At 38.7% G+C, this 23230-nt stretch overlaps 1 protein-coding gene across 1 annotated transcript in view; it reads left to right on the top strand.

The window, feature by feature from the left end:
* LOC126077503 (rho GTPase-activating protein 20-like) overlaps window positions 1-23230 on the top strand; it is a 474291-nt gene that overhangs the window by 211491 nt on the left and 239570 nt on the right. Inside the window, exon 7 of the mRNA XM_049887046.1 lies at window positions 22550-22627. Within this exon, the coding sequence (XP_049743003.1) occupies window positions 22550-22627 (78 nt within the window). The remainder of the gene's footprint in view (window positions 1-22549; window positions 22628-23230) is intronic.

Consider the following 23230-nt stretch of genomic DNA (forward strand, 5'->3'; position numbering starts at 1 on the left):
TATGAGGGGTAGGAATTAGGATTTCAGCACATATTTTATGGGATACAATTCAATCCATAATGCTATGTCAAAGCCATGCTAAGTTTATTTTAGTATTATCTGATTTAATTCTCATAGCAACCCTATGAATCTCATCTGCACATGAGAACACTGAGGCGTTGAAAGTGTAACTGGTTTGCCTAGTGTCACATAGGTAGTAACTAATGAGGAGGGATTCAAAACCAGGTGGTTTGATTTGAGAACTTGACACTTCACAACCTGCTTCCTTATGTAAACATTTAATCAAAACATTAAAAATTGAAGGAAAAAATAGTATTAGGAAAGGAAAGTTTTCTTTTGCGATGTGCTTAGATGTTGGTACGGTTGGCCTAGCGTCACCTCATACCCTCTGTTCTATTTGATGTTTAGGGTGGGAAGTTCAGTGTTCAATGAACTAAAAGAAAGCAGTCTCTATCACTGTTATTCCATTTGCAGGTTTTCGTGAAATAAAGAAATACCAATGGTACTTCGGAAGAAATTAAGCAGCTATTGTAAAGGTAACTTTTACGTGTAACTACCAAACTAAGGAAAGACCCCTCAATGTAACAAAAGGCTTCCTTTCCCTTGTTTCCTTTGCTACAAAGGAGATGGTATCAGAACACCACGTCTTTGCAATGTGCACCCAAAGAACAGTCTTTCGTAGCCCTGGTTGCACACCAGTGTCACCCAAAGCCTGTTGTAAAATACAGATTCTCCAGGTCTGATTGATCAGAACCCGGGTGGGCGGATGCCTAAAAAGCTCCCCCACGTCATTTTGGTGCAGACCAGAATTGGTTACCAAGGATTATATTGTAGAAGGAAAGAAGTTCTTGGCCTCTAACCTCTCTGAAAGAGAGGCAGAGAGTGAGAGTCACCTGGTGAATATTCTGCAAATTGGGGGAAGTGCTTGTTAATTCTACCTACATTTTTTACCTTAACTAAATCCTGACGATGCTTGATGAGTGGACAGAAGGTGTTGCTTAATACACTTCCATGGTGCTAAATACAGTCAGCGTGTCCCGGGCTAGCACTATGGCTTTAAAATATTTTACAAGCCTCTGGAGCCCACTGTCTACATGCCACTTGTGTGCTAGTTTGGTTTTAAGACAAGAGGCCTTAACAGGTCTAAAAGGACCTGCATTCCTGGCCCCTACTTAGCTCTTCAGGTTTATCTCACTTTCCTGTGCCTCCTATTATCGTGTCCCCCACCCCCAATCCAGCAAACTCATGGCTCTGAAACTGCACATGTTGTATCCCCTTTGCATGGAACATTCCCTCCCACTACACACTGTTCTCTCTCCCTCCTTCTCTCCCTCTGTCTCTCTACTTCTTCACCTCTCTATACCTCAGTATCTATCTCTGTGTCTTCATCTAGTTAATCTCGAATTATCCTTTAAAGATCATTTAAATGAGTTCTTCAAATAAGCCCCCCTTGTCTGCCCTCTTTGCACAATCTAAGTCAGGTGACGGGTCCCACTTCTAATCTCTTATCTCTCTCTTTACCTTTTCTTTGCAGTATTTTTCAGAGTCTGGTGTTACATACAAGGCTATTGATGTGATTATTTAATTTCTGTCTCCTGTATTCAGATCTAGGTTTCATGAGTGGGGCCTGGGTCCCTTTTGTTCTTTGCTGCCTAGACCTAACCAAGTGCCCTTTTCCTGGTACAGGTTCAGATACTGTTTCTTGAATGAATGAAGTAGATGAAAGAGAGTCTATTTTCGGTCATCCCTTTCTTTTCCCCAACCATGGCAAAAAACTGTTTCACTCATTTACTTCAATAAAATGCTTTTTCATTCCTCCAATATGCCAAAGCCTGTGAGAATTAAATGATAAATGAGATATGGACTTTTTCTTGAGGTACTTAAGAGATATGTATTCAAATAACTATTATAGGAGACTGCAAAGAAAACCACAAACTTTATTAGTAAGATCAAATACCACTGCTCCAAGGACTCAAGGAAAGGAGACACCATATGAGAAGAGGTTCGGGTACCTCACTTCCCTGAGACTTGTGTGCCCTCCAGAGTCAGCTAAATTTGAATTCCTAACATCATTTGACTTCAAGATACTTAGGCTATCTGTGCAGCATCTGTGAAATGGTTGATTAACTCTTGGAAAGGGAACACTATATTTAAAGTGTTTTAACCAGAATACTATCAGTTTCATGAAACTTAAGAAGATACAGTACAAATACAAATAAACACATGAAAAGATGTTCAACATCATTAACCATTACGGAAATGTAAAGTAAACCCACAATGAGATAGTGCTCCACACCTCTCAGAATGGCTAAAATAAAAATAGTGATAACACCAAATGCTGGTGTGGATGTGGAGACGCTGGATTATTCAGATATTGCTGGGGGTGGGGGTGAATATGAAATGATATTGCCACCCTGGGAAATAGTTTGACAGTTCCTTAAAAAATGAAACATGCAGCCACCGTACGGCCTAGCAATTGCACACCTGGGCATTTATCACAGTAAACCTGTACACAAATGTTTATAGCAGCTTTATTTGTTACAGCCAAACACCAGAAACAATCCAGATGTCCTTCAGCGAAGGAATGGTTACAGCGTGGTACACACCCATACCACTGAGTACCACTAAGTGATAAAAAAAAAAAAAAAAGTCATACAAAGGAATGAATTATTGATACTGCAACAACCTGGATGAATCTCCAGAGAATTATGAGTGAAAAAAGACATTCCAAAAAGGTCACATACTGTATGATTCCATTTATATAATATTCTTGAAATGACCAAATTATAGAAATGGAGAACAGCTTAGTAGTTGCTAGGGATTAAAGAGGTAGTGGGTTGGGAAGGAAGTTGGTGTGAATGTAGAAGAACAATATGAGGGATCCTCGTGGTGAGGGAAATGTTCTTCATCTTGACTATATCAATGCTAATATACTGGTTATGATATTGTAGTATAGCACTAGGAGACATTACAGGGTTCTCCAGAGAAAATCAGTAGGCGAGGGAGAGAGAGATTGATTTTTGGAATTGGCTCGCACGATTGTGGGGACTGGCAAGTCTAACATCTGTAGGACAGGCCAGCAGGCTGGAAACTCAGGAAGGGGTTGATACTGTAGTCTTGACTCTGAAATCTGGCCAGTCTGGTGAGCTGGAAACTTGGGCAGGATTTCCATGTTACAGCCTTGAGACAGAATTCCTTTTTCTCCAGGAAACCTCAGCTTTTGCTCTTAAGACCTTCAACTGATTGGATGTGGCCCATTCCCGTTCTTAAATGGGATCTCTACTTAAAGTCTACTCATCGTAGATGTAAATCACATCTACAAGAGATCTTCACAGCAACATCCAGACTGGCATTTGACCAAACAACTGAACACCATAGCTAACCCAAGCTGACACATAAAATTAACCATCTCATTACCATTGGCAGAAACTGAGTAAAAGGTACATGGAAACTGTATGTATTTCTAACAACACCATGTGAGGACGGTTTAATTTTTTAAAAAATTCAAACTGAGGGGAGAAGATATGTCAGTTAGTCAGTTACAGTTTGAACCTCAGAACTTTGAAATCATAATAACAAGTGATCGTGGCAACACCGGAATCCTCAGGCTCATGGATTTGTTTGAAGCACTCTGCCCAGTGCTGAGGACTGGACTGGTTTTCACTCCCAGGAGTTGAGGAAAGAAAAGATGTTTACGTCAATCCAAAAGCACCCCAAGCTTCTACGTGGTCTTTCAAGACTTAAGTGGACAAGGTAGTCTTTTAATATACTGTTTTTAATCATCAAAATAGACTGGGGATCACACGAAGCGTTGGTCTTGTTTCCTCTGAAATACATGAAGTAATTCTTAACTTCAGCACTGGTTTCATGAAAAGCTACTCATATTCATTCGATATAGCGCTACTGAGCACAGAAGAACAGGCTTTACATTCTCAGGAGAGACAATTTCTTGGCTCCATGGGAGAGACTTTTCTGTAGGTCTATGAAAATGTCTTCCCTATTTGTGAAAGCTTTTATGGTCTGTTCAACCTAGATGTTTTTCCTATCAAGGTCAGATACTCTTAGATATTATTTGGTTATAACTCAGCCAAATCATATCTAAGACCATTTTATTGATACTGTCTCATGTTTAGAAACTTTTTTTAGTGTTTCCAGTTTTATTTGATGTTCTTTATCAGTTTTCCCAGAAATCAAATATTGATTTAGGAAAGATGGGAATTAATCCTCAATGATCTAAATTTTCACATTAACATAAAACGAAACTGAAATTTCTCCTTCACAAATATCCATATCATTTTATCTATGTTGGGTTAGAAACTTTTTTTTTTTTTAACTAAGTTCTAAGTGGTGTTTGAATAAAAGCTGTCACATCCATCACAGTCTTTTCCGCAGAGTGTAGCAGAGCAACTTCTGTAGATTCAATAGTAGCTTATGGAATGGAATGAGACTTTTCAAAGGTATAAGTTGGTTTAAAAACATTAGGGAAATATGATTATATTTTTTCCTTAAGAAATACCGTAGATACTTTTCATTAAGACCATGTCAATGGTTACTTTTTTTATAACCAAGATTAAGTAGTAGCAAATATTTGTGGACAACTTTAGAGTTTAAAACTACTTTTGATTTCTTAAACTTCATATTAAGTTTAATCACAAACCAAACCCACAGCCATTGAGTGGATTCCAACTCCTAGTGAACCCATAAGGCTTCCAAGGCCGTAAACCTCTGTGGAAACAGACTGCAACATCTTTCTTCCACAGAGCTGCTGGTGGTTTCGAACCACCAGCCTTTCAGTTAACAGTTGATCAGTTTAACCACTGCACCACCAGGGCTCCTTTAAGTTTCATTAACCCGACTGCCATCGAGCCCATTCCGATCCGTAGCAACCCTACAGGGCAGAGTAGAACTGCCCCATAGGGTTTCCAGAGAGCTGCTGGTGGATTCAAACTGCCAGCCTTTTCGTTAGCAGCCGTATCACTTCACCACTGTACCACCAGGGCTCCCTTAAGTTTCATTATAATCCTCTAAATTGACAACATTTATTCCAGTTTACATGTTCTATTTTATTACTGTCACTGACATTTGCCAGATTAAATAAAGACTTGGTAATCTGAAATTTTTAAGTGACGATTTACATATATTGAGTATGCAAGATATAATATGTATTATATTATTAAGTTGAAAAGAGTATTTCCAAAGATACACTAAGGATAGCTCTCTGTGGCTCACAGCTCCAACCTCTGGGTACTTGGTTCTAACCCCGAGCTTTTGGCGTTGCTTTTTGCGTGATTCTTCTTTTTCATTAAATATAGTGATGTTGGCAGCTGGGCGGCTCTATCAGCCAGCTTTCTGCCAGTGGCATTTTGAGGATCGAACAGCCTTCTTTAATTCTGTTCTCTTCCTGTCCCTTTCACTTTAAACTCACATTGTTTCTGCTAATATAAAGTTTTCAAGAACTTTGTGGGTCTACCATGGATGTCACTGGCAATCACTTCATTAGACTCCACCCATCTTTCTGAGATACTTCCTTTTCTGTTTTGGCTTCTGCTCAGATGGCTGATGGACAATGCCCAGAAGCTTCTTAGAGGCCCCTTAGAAGAGATCTGTGATTCATACCCTTAATCTCTTCAAAGAGGCTTTTGTATGACTGAACACTCTCATCTTTTGATCTCTCTAATGTTTTAGCAAAAGATCTTACAATCACATGCTCAGCTTTTTATCTGTGCCACACTTTTAAAATCAATCTCTTAATTTTAGCATCTTTTGCCATCTGAATAGGCGGAGAATTTCCCAAATCATCGAGTTATGGTTCTTTTTTGTTGAATAGTTTTATCACTTTATCTTTCTTTTCTCACACTTTACTATAAGCAGAGAGAAGAAACCAGGCCTGACCTTCAACAATTTGCTTGGAAATCTCCTCACCTAAATATCCAAGCTCATCAGTATTAAGTTCTACTTTCCACATAACTACAGAGCACAATTCCGTTAAGCTCTCTGCCTGTATATAACAAGAATCTCCCTTCGTCCAGTTTTCAAGAACATGTTCCTCAATTCTTTCTAGAACCTCTCCAGCAGTGCCTTTAAAGTCCATATTTCTACCAATAGTCTGTTTATAAATGATTCCGGTGTTCTCCAAGTCAACACAGGTTTTCTCTACAATGCTTCTCACCCTTTCTGAGCTCTCACCAGCAGAATTTTTAACATCCGTATTTCTATCACAGTCTGTTCAAGGGAATCTAGGCTTTTTCTATCATACTCCTCAAAATTCTCCCAGCTTCCATGTACTGCCAATTCCAAAGCTACCTCTACATTTTTAAATATTTGTTACAGCAGCACCCACTTGCAAGTGCCAAAATCTATATGAATTTTTTTATTGTAGCTATAACAAATGACCACAAACTAAGTGGCTTAAAACAATAGAAATTTATTACCTCATAGTTTTTCTATGTCAGAAAGTCCAGGTGGACTTGGCTGGATCCTCTGCTTAGGGTTTCACAAGGTTGGTCAAGGTGTCTGCAGGCCCTTGTGAAAACTCTGCTTCCAAACTCATTCAAGTTTTTGGTCAAGTTCAGTCCCTTGAGGTGATAATACTGATGTGACTCTTTTCCTGCTGGCTGTCAACCAGGGCTGACTTTTGCAGTTAGAGGCTGACTACTTTCCTGTTTCAAATGTGGTTCATTCCGGCAATAAGGGTCGAATCTCACTCACACTTCAAATCTCTCTAACTTCTTTCTGTGCCATCTCTCTAAATCCAGCTGGAAAAGCTCTCTGTTTTTAAGCATTCATGCAATTAGATTGGACCCACCAGGATATTTCAGGATAATCTCCCTATTTTGAAGTTCGTAACCTTAATTACATTTGCAAATTCTCTTTTACTATGTGACATATTCATAGGTTCCAAGTTTAGGATTTAGGACAGAGGGGCATTCTGCCTTCCACAGTCCTACAAACAAACTTTCCTCCCATTATTCTACCAACATTGTTCTTGTCAGGGTCCCCAGTGACCTTCAGGTTACTAAATCCGATTGTGAGTAACCGTATGCCTTGGCCTTCTGCAGCCTTTGATATGGCTGTTCGCACACTTCCTGTAGTAGTATCTACCCTTGACCTCTTAGTTTTCCTCTTCACTGACAGTTCATGATCTGCTTTGATGTTTCTCCTTTTTCCCACCTCTCTGAGTTGCCATACCTCAGGGCTCTTTCCTTAAATATGCTCTGCATCTATACCAACTTCCTAACTGACCTCATCTTTTCCAGTAGCTTTAAAAACTATAACCCAATGATTCCTAAACTTGAATTGGGGAGCCCTATTTTGGGGATTGAGATTGTAATTTCTAGCAATTGTGTCATCCACAACCTTTGGAATAAAACTCTAGCGTACATTTGACCATTGACTAGCTATTCTGTGGTTTGCGGTGTGTTGCAGGAAAAGTCCGTCCACTGAGGTGGACACCTACAGTGAGACAACTACGTTATCGGAGGGCCCCAATCGTACCCTGCTGATTCATGGCCCTGTGGAATTCAAAAGAGGCTGGAGAAGGCAGAAGCGACACCTCTTCCTCTTCAGTGATTTGTTGCTTGTGTCTAATTCCAAGTAAGTGTATTCTACTCACTCTTCTGATTATCATTAGAATTGCATTCTCACTAACAAATTGCATTTTAATAGCCCTTACTATAAGCAAATACAACGTTTTTTTTTTCCTTTGGCTTTTGATCTTTGATTTACTCAACAAATATGCATGAAGATCCTGCTCTGTATGGTGCCCGTGGAGAGAATACAGTGAAGAATATGACAGGAACGTCCCTCTTCTTTGAACCTTACAGAGAGATAATCAAAATAGAGGAGAGAAACACAGTTTGTGATTAGTGCTCCTGGGAAGAAGATATGTTGGGTGGCATTTGAAGAAGAAGATAGGACATGTTAGAAAAGGGGTCATCAGAAAGGTACCTGGTGGCAGCATTTAAATCCCTACCTATGGGACGGGAAGCAGTTACCACTCCTAGATTTGGCAGCTAGCCATCTAGCATGAAGATATGGCAGACCCTACAGTGGGTGTGGCTTCTCCCCTTTCAGGGAAGGCTCAAGGAAAGCCCATATGACTGGAGTCTGACACATGGGGGTGTGACCTCTGTTATGACACTTGAGAATTAGGTAAGGATCTGGTCACACAGGATCTCAGTAACCTTTGGTGAGGAGTTTGGAATTTATTCTAGTAGAGTGACCATATCTGGCTTATATTTTTAGCATATTGCTCTGGCTGTTGGTAGATAATGGATTGGAGGGTAGGGAGACTAGTTAGGGGAGGCAGTACTCCTGATGAATGAAAAAGAGGGGTGCATCTTGGGAGCGGAAGTGAAAATGAAAGAGAAGCAGACAAATTTTGAATGTATGTTGGAGATAGAGCCAACTGGGTACACTTTTACACCAATGCAATTTATATCCACATTAGAACATGGTGATTGCTCAAGAAATATATGAAGGCGAGGAGGGGGAGTGGTGGTAGAAGGAATTGACTAACCTGGTCATCTGTTTATCTGCTCCATCTCCATTTTCATTATGAAATATCGTGAAACTGAAAGAATAATTCAGCATAGAAAATCTCATGAGGAAGCTATTTAGTCACTACGGAAAATAAAACTGTTTTCTTTTCCTTTACCTTGGCTCCCATTTAAGGCCTGCCATGGATAAAATATGTAAGATTAAGTACTAATTTTGTAAACTGCTATATTTAATACAAATGACAATAATAACAGGTAGGATTTATCAAGGGCTTATTATGTGTCAGGTATTATTGTAAAGACTTTATATACCTAAGCTTGTCTCACCCTTACAACCACCCTGGGAGATGAGATTGTTTTCCTTATTTTTCAGAATACCTTTATACTCAGAGGTCTAGTGGCCTCCCCCAGGGCACCATGTTAGTAATTACTGGAATGCACTTTTGAAACAGAACTATTTGAAAGCACAGGCTTTTACCCTGTGGTTCTGTGGCCACCGTTCTTCCTTTCTTTTGGATTTCATAAAACATTCATAAGCATATAGTTTGTCTCTCACCATTGAAATCAACCTTTCCTTTAGGTTAAGTAAAAGACTAAGTCCCATCTGTTTTGTATCTAGTAAGAAATAGAACAGAATGCTTAATAAACTAAAAAATTAATGACAAGTCCCCCCCGCCACCCCTCTGGTGCCATCGAAGTCAGCTACCAAAAAACAAGCAAACAAAAAACAGAGGCAATGATAAAGATATAAATGTCTTAGAATGCATTATGAATGAGAGAAGTTGCCTACAGATATAACTGTGGATTGGTGTTCTCTTTAGAAGTAAAAAGAAAGGAAAAGACTCTGTGTCCAGCCCTTGGCTTGAAGAGAGGTCCACACCCAAGGGCTTTTACAGATTCCACATGGTTACAACCATAATCTCAGGACTTAGACTGCCTGAGTTCAAATCCCGGCACTGCTGTTTTGGCAAGTTACTTAACCTCTCTGTGAGTTTCTTCTTCTAAAACCACGGTAATAGAGACTATCTGATGTAGTTGTTTCAGGATTAAGTGGCATAATATTCATAAAATGTTTAGTGCTTGGCATATGATAAGTGCTCAATAAATGTTAGAGTAGAGTTGAAACTGTGTTCTGGGTTCTTAGATGGCTCCTTGGTTTGGTTTCCACTGTGGAGTAGATAATTTTGAAACTTTATCGAACTAAGGAGAGAATTCTAGAAATGGCTTCTTTGCAGGTCAATATATTTGGAAGTTGCGACGTAGTGTCTTCGGTATCTTTACACATTTAAGACCCATTGCTGTTGAGTCGATTCTGACTCATAGCGACCCTATAGGAAAGAGTAGAACTGCCCCATAGAGTTTCCAAAGACCACCTTGTAGATTCCAACTGCCAAACTTTTGGTTAGTAGCCGTAGCTCTTAACCACTACGCCACCAGTGTTTCCTCTTTACACATAGATGCCTGTGCTCAAAAATACAAAATCTGTGAAAGCAGGCAGATATGTGCTTGGCCTTCCAAATGGCCATGCATTTTAGCTTTATAATACCTTCAGAGTTGCTATCCAGAAAAATGATTTTATATGATAATTGAATGTTTTCTAAAAAATCTTCAAAGATACAGAAATAGGGTAAGAACTATTGACATAAAATATACAAAGAAGCCACCTTGTATTACAAGCTGCTTTTCCATTATACTTATATTCAGTTGCTCTAAGCTGTGAATCTAGATTATCCTTCAGGTGTACCTCCTGCACAATTCTTTTCATTTTATAAATCCCATTGAAGAGTTTTAGCTCTAACCTGTCCTTGACTCAGTGGAGTCATAGGGATGTTTCCACATGAGGTGTCTTTGATCTTATTTTAGCTTGAGTGTTCCCACAAGTAGTTCTAAATAGTCATGAGTCCCAGAGCGATGTGCCCAGGTCCCCTAGGCATTCTTCAGAGGGCTGTAACTATTTAAATCTCAGGCCCACCTGACCGTTAAATTTGCAAATTAAGTCAGGGGACATAGTGGTTTTATGTCAGAGTTATAAGGGGGATTAAGCAGAAATTGTCAGAAAGCAATTTCATTGCTGACAAACTCAGTCATCTCCTGACTCTCCAGAGTTAAACGGAAGTGTGTTCATCACATATATATAAGACCTCTTGGCTTCTGGTCTGAGTTTTATTTTTTTTTAATTTGTTTCAGTCTTTAGGCTATAGTTTCTCAATTTTAGCCAGAATCTAAGGAAAAATCATATGAACAATGCCTCAAGAGAGGAAATTTGAAATAACTTATGCTTTAAGGGCTATAAAAACTAAAGCTGAGAACACATTTTAAATCAATTATGCTTTCCTCTCTTAAAAAAGTATTTTATGAATATTTTTATGAATCATAAATCATGTACTTTTTATCTTTGTTCAACCTCTCAAATACTTTTTGAAGTAAGCAAGTCATAAATAATGAATGAATGAATGTTTCCCTAAGAAAGTAATAATTTTGGTGACATAAACGGTAAAGCCCTTGACAGCTAGCCAAAAGGTTGCCAGTTTGAATCCACCCAGAGGCCCCTCAGGAGACAGTTCTGTCTGACTGCATCCAAAAGATCACAGCCTTGAAAGCCCTATGGAACAGTCCTGCTCTGCACACATTTAGTAGCCATGAGTTAGAAATGAGTCGTGGCAACTAACAACAACAACAATTTTAAAATTAGAAGTTCACAGAAGCTGGCTGAATGGACATGGGGAATACAGGGTGGAGAGGAATGTCCTATCTCGTTAGGGGGAGAGCAACTAGGAGTACATATCAAGGTGTATATAAATTTTTATATGAGAGACTGACTTGATTTGTAAACTTTCACTTAGAACAGTAAAAAAAGGAAAGAAAAGAAAAGAAAATTAGAAGTTTTGGTTCCAAGTCAATAGTCAGCACTGAGAACAATAAACCAGTCAGTCTGTGGTTACTTGCTTCCTTCAATGAAGTATTTTCAGGGCCCTCCTCAGCCAGGCTTCCATCAGCACTTAGGAAAGCCCCATCTGACCATTGACTGTGCTGTGCACCAAGGATAATAGAGATGAGGAAGGCATGCTTTGCTCTGGCACCATGAAAACTGATATCTTACCATGAGCAAAGCTCTGCCTTGGCATTTAAGAAACAAACGAACAGAGTTTCTGTTGGGTTATCTTCCTAGGTATAGAAAGACCTTCAAAATTAAAGACAAAATACCACTGAACACCATGTGGATGACAGACTGTGATGACACCAATGCCAAGAGGTCCCTTGTTTTGGGCTGGCCCACCGTGAACTTCACAGCCACCTTTAGGTAAGAAGCACAGCTTGGCCCTGTATTTGTGTGGGTTAGCTGTGTGAAGGGCATAGTCAGCTTTTCTAGAATGGAGAGAAAAATATAATTACATTTTTTCCTCTATTTTTTAAAATGAAAACATTTTAATCTGAGTGTGTTTTAAAACAATGACTCACCGTTTACCTCCCATCAAGACACTTACATGCCTTCTATTTTCCCAGAGTTTTTTACTCAAATATGTGCAAATTGATAGTAAACAATGGGAACTATCAGAGCTACTCCCTTTGGTTTTGACCAAGTGGTTATAAGAAAGCTCTAGGAGCAACTTTGAGGAGTGAGTATTCAGGGTTCTGTTGAGATGACTGCATCCTAAGTCGGTTCTGGCATAAGTCAAATACCTCATTTTTTTTTTTTTTTAAGTTTTCATGAGCATTGCCTTTTACTATCAGTATCTTTATAAATCTGGCAGTGTTTTGAAAAAAAAAAAAAAAAAACCCAGTGCCGTTGAGTCAATTCTGACTCATAGAACAGTAAATCATAAAATGGAACATCTGCAAGTGAACATCTGAGAATGATAACATCAGCAAATTACGCCCTACAGCATATCACTAACAATAACATGTACAAAAAAATGGACAGTTAAGTGAAGTTGGTCGTTACCTGAATACGTTGTCAGTTGGGGACTATCTGTACTGGAATAGACCTTTCTTAAGAAAGTATCATTAAGTAGTCCAATTAAATTTGAAAATTTGCTTTTATGCTCCCAAATTAATTCCTTAAAGAAATAGTCATTAATCATACAAATAAAATCGATCATATTATCAATTACTCGGTTGCTTAAATCACTGTGATTACCTGATTGAGTGTCCAAGAAGGTGACAATGAAAAATAAAGGTATGATCGACAAAGTGCAGATTAATTTTCTAAGGTACATTTCTAGGCTTAGAATTGGAAATACCAACAGTCCGGCGTTCACAGTGACCAGGCAACACTTACATCTATCTACTCTTCTGAACATCGGCACCCCAAGCCCCGCACTTGTTTTACACAGAGCGTGAGTGTTCATCAAGTGCACTCAACACTCTTCTTTCTGACTCTTCCTCACCTCACTCCTTCACAGTCACACACATCATCTTTAAGTCAACTAAAATGTTTCCGAATTGTTCATCTATTAAACTGTAAAATGCAGCTGTTGACATAAAAATTTTCAGAGCTTATTAGGAAGAAACATGTGTTCCTATTATCCTCTGCACGTCTTCTCTTCCATAATAGATTTCTGTAAAGATTATCATTTGCTGTTATCCAACACCTCCTTCATGTTACAGATGAACGGAAGCAGTTTAAATTGGGAATTCATGAAGTCTTTGATGAGGGAACAGAAAAAATTTACATAGGTTGATACAGTGTTATTGGTTCTAAAGCTATATGAATATGTATAGGGCATTTAAAACAGTGCCTGGCCCTGGTGCTTGCTGTTATTACTCTTCTACAAATGGGTGTGAGTAATTAGAGGCTGTGTACATGTGCGTATGCAGGTTAGGAGGCCAAGTGGAAGACCCCTTGTCTTGATGAAGTAGATCCTGAAATGGTGACTTGGGGAGAGGGAAGAGCTATTGCTGGTGGGAATGTAGAAGCGTGCAGCTGCTGTGGAAAAATGTGGTAGCTCTTCGAGAAGTTAAACAAAGAATTACCATGTTGTTGTTAGGTGCTGTCAAGTTGATTTCAACTCATAGAGTTTTCTAGGCTGTAATCTTTACGGGAGTAGATTGCTATGTCTTTTTCCCATGGGGCCGCTGGGTGGGTTTGAACCACCAACCTTTCATTTAGAAGCAGAACGCTTAGTCATTGCCCAACCACTCCTGGGTATATACTCAGAAGAATTGAAAACGTATTAAAAAAAAAAAAAATGCACACAAATGTGCATAGCAGCACTGTTCACAATAGCCAAAATTTGGAAACAACCCTGATCTCCATCAACTGATAAATGGATAAACAAATGTGAAATATCCATACACCAGATATTAGTAGGCCATAAAAAAGAATGAAGTACTGATCCATGCTACAACATGGATGAACTTTAAAAGATGATGCTAAGTGAAAAGAGCCAGACAGAAAGGACCATATATTTTGATTCCATTTATGTGAAATATCCAAAATAGAGACAGAAATCAGATTCATGATCGCCAGGGCCTAGGTAAAGGGGAGAATGGGAAGTGACTGCTTAATTGGTTGGGGGTTTTCTTTTGAGGCGAGGAAAATATTCTGGAACTAGATAGTGGTGATGTCTGTATAACATTGTGAAGGTCCTAAATGCCATTTATGGTAAATGTTATGTGTCTTTTACCACAAATAAAATCTGATAAATGAGAAATCTACGTACAAATGAAGTTTAAAACACTTTAAGTCTGAATATTTGATGCTGTAGTAACTTTAGCAGGGAAAATATCAATCATTAGTTATTTAGCAGTCAGTGAATTGATATTGATCAGAGGATCCTTCTAATTAAGGGTAAGTTTTCTAGGAAATAATTTAACATTTTACAATCCTGCTACCTATATAAATAAATTAAATATTGAGTTTTTTTTTTTTTTTTCTTTAAAGAGATATTCTTGTTTCTAGGCCAAGGTAGTTCCATCCAAATGCCAAATATCTTAAGTATGGTTTCATCTGAATAGTTCCGTACTTTATATTTGAGCAAGGCTCTAGGGGGCAGTGGTTAAGAGCTATAGCGTGCCATGGCTTTTAACCAAAAAGTCGGCAGTTCAAATCCATCAACCTCTTCTTGGAAACCCTGTGGAGCAGTTGTACTCTGTTCTGTAGGGTCGTTATGAGTCGGAATCGACCAGATGGCAGTGGGTTTGATTTTTGGGTTTTATATTTGAATAGCACTTTACATTGTCTTTATCAATCAGAATCCACTCAAGGACAACAGGTAGGTAGGTATTAAGTTGTAAGAACGCCCTGAGGTATAATTAACTTCCTTTCTAATGGTGACAAGTGACGGTCACGGCTGTTAAATGTCCAGATAACTTGCGTATATGGTTGGAAACCAGTGTGTAGATTTCAAACCAACTTCTGTCCCACTGTCAGATCTACTTCCCGTTGCTGTAACGTTGCCAGTAAAAGAGCAGGGTCATTCAAGGGTCCAGGTGTGTGAAGGGCACCACTTACATGGGCATCCACAACAGTAGCAACTGGCTGCTGATATTTTATCAGGAATGGCTGTCATTACGATGTTAGTATAAGTGTCGCATACAGTTTAATTTTTTTTTCCTTTTTTATTCATGCAGTTCTTCAGAACAAAAGGAACAATGGCGCTCTTCCCTTCGAAGGTATTTGTGATAAAAGATATAATCTGTGATAAATGATATGGAAAAATGCAGGTCTCTGGAAGGAAGTGTCCCCAATTATTCCTCCCTCCTTAGCAGAAATTGTTGTACTGTCCTCAAGTAATTTATTTAGATTTACATTGGCTACTACTATAAATAATGTGCTCTTATTTACATGCATGTTTCACTTATCTTGAGGCACTGGGACTACTATAAATAATGTGCTCTTATTCACATGCATGTTTCACTTATTTTGGAGGCAATTCTAGTTACCAGTCTCCTGTTTCCCTTCTTTCCAACTTAGACGTTGGAGCTAACTTTACTCCCAAAACATATATTAAATCTCCATGAATACAGGTTACTGTAGTGAAAAATTCACAAACCAACTGTTGCTGCCTACCCTTGAACCTAGGAAGGTGCTGGGCCCCCCAGTGCAGACAGGAAAGCTTTTAGGACCTAATCTGCTGCTCAAATCTCACATGACAGGGACCCCTTTATTTTCTAGGCCACGTCTTATTTTCCTGAAATATTTTTGTATGTTTTCTTCTAATCCATCCTTTGATCTTGCTGAGTCTACCCACCTGCTTTTAAAATGGCATACAGTATATTGAAAATATTAGCAGCATAGGTTGATTTTCAAATAAGCTATTGGCTAAATTAATACTCTTTTGGCTTTTATTGAATTCGTCTAGGTACATCAATCTAGCCAAAGAGAAAGACCACCCGAAGAGCATTCCCCTGAAAATCTTTACTGAGGACATCGAGAACTGTGCCTGTGTAAGTGTCTTTAAGCCCCTAAATTAAATTCCTTGTCTCTGACTTAGGCAGAAGGAGAGAGAGAGAAGGCATGGAGACAGTACCATGTGGAAAAGCATATGTCTTTGTAAAAGGCAAACAAGTGCTAGGCAATATGAAGCAAGAGGAATCCAGGTTCCTTCCACTGTTTAGCTTTGAAAGAATTTTGCATGTTAAACGTCCTTCATGTTTCTCTGGATTTGTCTAATAGCAACCAGAGTGACTTGTGCTAACGAAGTGATTTCCACAAGCAGGTATTTCCTATCAGATTTGAGTACTGTCTTTCCAATTGTTACATACATACGGATTGGTTTTGGTTGTTTCTGCAGGTTTTTTTTTTTTTTTTTTAACATTTTATTTGGAAATGGCCCTTTATTCTTAAATATTTATATATTTCCTAAGAGTAAGAATACTCTGTCACTTTACTGCCATACAGGTTCACTCTTGTCAGGTGAGACATAGATGTAGCGTGTGCATGATTTTCTAGAGCCATTTCCCTTTCTAAGGTCAGATATTGCATTTAGTTATGTCAAATGCAGAATAATTTTGAAATATTCTTCATTCTGAGGATTGTCAGGGATCGAATTGAACTGGAATATGCGACTTTCTAAGGGATCAGTATGTTTGTACCTCTTTTGTTTATGCAAATGGAGGGAAAAGCATTTAGCCCCAGTTATTGTGTATCATTTGATTTCTGCGATTGCAGTGCAGTAGGCAAGATGCTCACACTGATGAATAAGATGGATATGTCATGTTCTGAATATTTTTATGACATTGTGGCCTGTCATACTTTACAGCACCTGTAGATCCCACAAAACAAAATTTGTAGGTGAGAAAAGGAGGTAGTTCAAAACAGTTATTCCTGTTCAACAGCAAAAGGCATGTGGATGCCCTGACCTATTCCCAAGTGCCTGACGCCACTGCACGAAGGAGAGGAGACTCGAGAGTTCTCCTGTAGTGAAGCAAATGCTGGTCTCTGCCTGCTTTGTTTTCAATTGGTTCTGTTCAGAATTTTCATGGAAAATCACATTGGAATTAAAAAGAAAAACTTAAAAATAATATCTGAAGTGTGCTACATTCATTTTCTACGTTCGTCGGAGATCAAAGTTTTCCTCTGACTTTCATTCTTATGAGAGTTTCCTTAGCATTTATCTATACTACACAGCTGATGCCAACAAATTTTCTTCGTTTTCTTTTATCTGAAAATGTCTTTATTTCCCTTTCACTCATGAAGGTGTTTTCCCCCATACAGAATTTTGTTTGCAAGGCTGTTTTTTCCTTATAGCTCTTCAAAGCTATCCCACTGTATTTTGGTCTCCATGCTTTCTGATGAGTAGTCCACGATCAGACAAATCATTGATCCTCTGTATGTTGCTTATCATTTTTCTTTGGCTGCTTTCAAGATTTTCTCTACATTTTTAGTTTTCAGCCATTGACTATTATGTGCCAAAGCATGGTTTTCTTTTAATTTATTCTGTTTGAGGTTTACTGCACTGCTCCAAACTGTAAATTTATGTCTTCGATCAAGTTTGGAAAAATTTTAGCCATCATTACTTCAAATATTTTTTCTTCCCCATTTTCTCTCTTCTCTCCTTCTGATAAAAGTATATTACACCTTTTGATATTGTCCACAGGTCCCTCACACTCTTTTAGTTATTTACTTTTATTCTTTTTTCTTCCTCAGTTGGAATCATTATTATGGATCTATTTTCAAATTCACTGACTCTTTCATTTGTCATCTATATTATGCTCTTTAGCACATCCAATAAATTCTTTCTTTCATGTATTTTTCAGGTAAATTTTTCATTTTAAAATGTCTTCTATTTCTATGCTCAGATTGCGTATATTTTTATTTGATATGAACATATTTTCCTTTGTATCATTGGGAACCTGTGGAAAGAGACGATGGAAAAGCTCAATATCATCAGTCAGAACAAGGCCAGGAGCTGACTGTGCAACAGACCATCCATTGCGCATAAGCAAGTTCAAGCTGAAACTGAAGAAAATCGGAGCAAGTCCACGAGAGCCAAAATATGACCTTGAGTATATCCAACCTGAATTTAGAGACCATCTCAAGAATAGATCTGATGCATGGAGCACTAGTGACTGAAGACCAGATGAGTTGTGGAATGACATCAAGGACATCCATCCATGAAGAAAACAAGAGGTCACTGAAAAGACAGGAAAAGGTCAAGATGGATGTCAGAGGAGACCCTGAAACTTGCTCTTGAGCGTCAAGCAGCTAAAGCAAAAGGAAGATTTGATGAAGTAAAAGAACTGAACAGGAAATTTCAAAGGGCCTCTCGAGAAGACAAGGTAAAGTATTATACTGACATGTGCAAAGAGCTGGAGATGGAAATCCAAAAGGGAAGAACACACTCACGGTTTCTCAAGGTGAAAGAACTGAAGAAAAAATTCAAGCCTCAAATTGAAATAGTGAAGGATTCCATGGGGAAAATATTAAACGACGCAGGAAGCATCAAAAGAAGATGGAAGGAATACACAGGGTCATTCTCTGAAAAAGAATGAGTCAATATTCAACCATTTCAAGAGGTGGCATATGATCAGGAACCGAAGGTACTGAAGGAAGAAGTCCAAGATGCTCTGAAGGCATTGGCGAAAAACAAGGCTCCAGGAATTGATGGAACATCAACTGAGATGTTTCAACAAACAGATGCAGCGCTGGAGGTGCTCACTCGTCTATGCCAAGAAATATGGAAGACAGCTTCCTGGCCAACTGACTGGAGGAGATCCATATTTATGCCTATTCCCAAGAAAGGTGATCCAACTAAATGCGGAAATTATAGAACAATATCATTAATATCACATGCAAGCAAAATTTAGCTAAAGATCACTCAAAACCGGCTGTAGCAGTGTATCGATAGGGAACTGCCAGAAATTCAGGCCGGTTTCAGAAGAGGACGTGCAACCAGGAATATCATTGCTAATGTCAGATGGATCCTGGCTGAAAGTAGAGAATACCAGAAGGATGTTTGCCTGTGTTTCATTGACTATGCAAAGGCATTTGACTGTGTGGATCATAACAAACTATGGATAATATTGCAAAGCATGGGAATTCCACAACACTTAATTATGCTCATGAAGAACCTTTACATAAATCATGAGGCAGTTGTTCAGACAGAACAAGGGGATACTGATTGTTTTAAAGTCAGGAAAGGTGTGCGTCAGGGTTGTATTCTTTCACCACACCTATTTAATCTGTATGCTGAACAAATAATCCGAGAAGCTGGACTATATGAAGAAGAACGGGGCATCAGGATTGGAGGAAGGCTCATTAACAACCTGCATTATGCAGATGACACAACCTTTCTTGCTGAAAGTGAGGAGGGCTTGAAGCACTTACTAATGAGTATCAAAGACCACAGCCTTCAGTATGGGTTACACCTCAACATGAAGAAAACAAATCTCCTCCCAGCTGGACCAAAGAACAACATCATGATAAACGGAGAAGAGATTGAAGTTGCCAAGGATTTCATTTCACTTGGATCCACAATCAACAGCCATGGAAGCAGCAGTGAAGAAATCAAAAGATGCATTGCATTGGGCAAATCTGCTGCAAAGGACCACTTCAAAGTGTTGAAGAACAAAGATGTAACCCTAAAGACTAAGGTGCGCCTGACTCGTGCCATGGTATTTTCAATCACATCATATGCATGTGAAAGCTGGACAATGAATAAGGAAGACTAAAGAAGAGTTGACGCCTTTGAATTGTTGTGTTGGCGAAGAATATTGAATATACCAGGGACTGCCAAAAGAACAAACAAATCTGTCTTGGAAGAAGTGCGGCCAGAATGTTCCTTAGAGGCAAGGCTGGCGAGACTGCGTCTTACATACTTTGGACATATTGTCAGGAGGGATCAGTCCCTGGAGAAGGACATCATGCTTGGCAGAGTACAGGGTCAGTGGAAAAGCAAAGGTCAATGAAGTGGATTGACACAGAGGCTACAACAGTGAGCTCAAGCATAACAATGATTATAAGGATGGCGCAGGACTGGGCAGTGTTTCGTTCTGTTGTGCATACGGTTGCAATGATTTGGAACCGACTCAACGGCACCTAACAACAACAGCAACAACATTGAGCATAGTTGTAATAGCTGCTCTTTGTCTCATGATTTGAATATCTGGGTCATCTGAGAGTTTATCTCAGTCCTTCAGACTTGGTCAAATTTTCCTGGTTCTTCATAGGTCAGGTAAGACTTTAGCTCACAGAACAGAATAGCCATATTTGCATTTTTTTGATTAAATCATGCAAAAGGTTTTTTAAAAAATTATTATTTTTTTACAAAGATGTATTTGTTAGAGTGTATCTGATTTATTTACAAAGAGCAGCAGCAGGAAAAAATATACAGGTCCTGTTTTGAACAGGTGTGTTCCTTATGCTAAGAGAAACCATTATCTCACAAATGAAATAAATTAAAAAAAAAAAACAAACAGCATTTCAAAAGAAATTTTCTACTTTACAAATGATTTCATGGGAGAATTCCTTTCAGTTAGATGGAAGGGTTTTCAGATATTTTAAGAAACAGCAGAACCTTTACTTCTAATGAAATACCAAGCTAAACCCTCATGTGTGAAACCTTCTAGGCACTTTAGCAATGGTTGCTGTTACTGGGTGACATTAAGTTGGTTCCCAGTCACAGCGACCCCATGTACAACAGAAAGAAACACTGCCCGGTGCTGGGCCATTCTCACAATCATTATGTTTGAGCCCATTGTTGCAGCCATTGTGTCAGTCTATCTTGTTGGGATCTTCTTTTTCACTGAACTTCTCCTTTACCAAACATGATGTCCTTCTCCAGGGACTGGTCCCTCCTGATAACATGTCCACAGTACATGAGACGAAGTCTCACCATCCTTGCTTCTAAGGATCATTCTGGTTGTACTTCTTCCAAGACACATTTGTTTATTCTTCTGGCAATCCATGGTGTATTCAGCCTTCTTCACCGACAGCATAATTCAAAGGCATCAGTTCTTTGGTATTCCTTATTCATTGTCCAACTTTTGCATGCATGTGAGGCAACTGAAAATCCCGTAGCTTGGATCAGGCACACCTTAGTCTTTAAAGTGGTATCTTTGCTTTTTCACACTTTAAAGAGGTCTTTTGCAACAGATTTGCCCAATGCAATATATCATTTGATTTCTTGAGTGCTGCTTCTATGGGCATTGATTGTGGATCCAAGTAAGGGGGAATCCTCGATAACTTCAGTATTTTCTCCATTTAGAATGATAAACATCATGGTAAACTTTTAGCAATAGGAAGCCCTAATGCCCCTGATTCTGGGTCCCTGAGCTCTACTTCTGGGCTGTGAGACACTTTTTCAGAATCCTTGGGGCTGCATCAGTGCATTTCTGATGGTTTTGTTTCTGAAAATTGAATTAACAAACAACTTTCAGGCCCATCTGTCATATCAAGAAATTGGCTCATAAGAAAAAAACAAAAGGAGAAATGATGAATTATGAAAGGATTTCCTTTAGCTTTGTTTTTAATATCATTTTTGTGTCAATGCCTATGAGTGTCCACTTAGCCTGCTTATCTGTCCTCTTTAAGCCCTGTTTACAGGAAGACATAGCCCTCAGTGTGGATTTATGTGCTAATACTGTAAAACCTATGTGCATATCTTGGTTACATGGCATAATCCTATTTTTAAATAATGTCTCTTAGAATTCAAATAGTTGAACAGATATCATCCCAGAATCCTCAGAGTCCCTTTCAGGTTGTTTTCTGCAAATTGTCCCGTGTTCTTATGGATCAATATCTCAATGTGAGGTGTAGTTGAGAGCTATTAGAGATACCCCGTTCACTGGCAGAGTTGGAAGAGAACTTAGATTTCTAAAATTTTCAGGCTTGTTTCAAACCATTGGTTTTATTTTATTTTTTTAATTCTATCGTATTTTCAACGGTATTCAACAATAAAAACGTCAGTAGCCACTGTGCATGACTTAGAAAATGGCGACTGAATAGTCTTTTGAAAACATTTTTTATAGCCAGTTCTTATTGTGACGTTACCATAACTGTGGGTGAAGTGCAAATCAATAAAGCCAGACTGTAAAAACAGAATTCAGGAAGAGAGAGAAAGGGTCCAAATCTCTCCATTTGAAATCGTCCCTTCCATATGGAAATATTGTTGAGGGGCTGAGGACCAGGCCGTGTGCCCTCTCTGAATTCTCAATCTTTCCCTTTTTTAAGCCATTATGTTCGTGTGCCACACATCCTTTATTTTAGAAGAAATAGGTGTTTTACTGAAATGCTTTCTGCTGCCTTCATATTTAAAACAAAAAACCAAAGCCCACTGCGTTCGAGTCAATTCTAACTCATAGTGACCCTATAGGACAGAGTAGATCTGCCCCATAGGGTTTCCACGTAACACCTGGTAAATCTGAACTGCGGAGCTTTTTGGTTAGCAGCCATTGCACTTAACCACTCTTCACCGGGGTTTCCTTCATATCTAAAGGAATAAAAAATAAAATTATACTTAAGGATCTATGCTCTACATGTGCTTTACTTTGTCAGTGTCTGAAATCAAGCTTTGCATTTAGAATATGGGTAACAATTTGCAATCATTATTTACAGAGCTGTTTTAAAATTCTTTACTTACAAATGTATTTTTTATTTCATTTTTCAGCCTATAAGTTTAACAGTAACAAATTCAGATACAACCAATGACATTATCGACAAGTCACTACCAATGCTTGGAATAACTGTAAGTTACCTGCGAACAATTTTTAGTTAAGAATAAACTTGGATTTTTGAGAGTTGCGTGTGTGTGTGTATAAAATACAACTCCTTTCATAAGGCAGCTGATTGTTATAGATACCTAAGGCATATTTTGTCCTCCAGAACTTAGAAATTGAAAGTCTCGAAACTCTGATATTACTTTCTAGACAGGTGCTGTTCCTATACTCCAATTTTAAATTCCATGTGACCTTGAAGTCATAGAATAATTAAATTCAACTATAGTTTTAGAGTGCTAATAACAGCATGTATTTTTACTGTATATATTGTATATATAAAAGACCAAAAACCCCTTGCCATCAAGTCAATTCCGACTCAGAGCAACTGTATAGGAAAGAGTAGAACTGTCCCATAGAGTTTCCAAGCAGTAGCTGATGGATTTGAACTGCGGACGTTTTGGTTAGCAGCTGAGCTCTTACCCACTGAGCCACGAGGGCTCCATTATATACGTACACAACAAAATTTTTATAAGATTTTTAGTGAGATAGTTGTAACCTCCGCCTTACCTGTTCTGTTTTACTGTTCTTTCTGAACCTCCTTTCCTGGTTCTTCCCCTCCCGTACCTCATTTA

Source organism: Elephas maximus, chromosome 5, assembly GCF_024166365.1.
Source record: "Elephas maximus indicus isolate mEleMax1 chromosome 5, mEleMax1 primary haplotype, whole genome shotgun sequence".
Lineage (NCBI taxonomy): Eukaryota > Metazoa > Chordata > Mammalia > Proboscidea > Elephantidae > Elephas > Elephas maximus.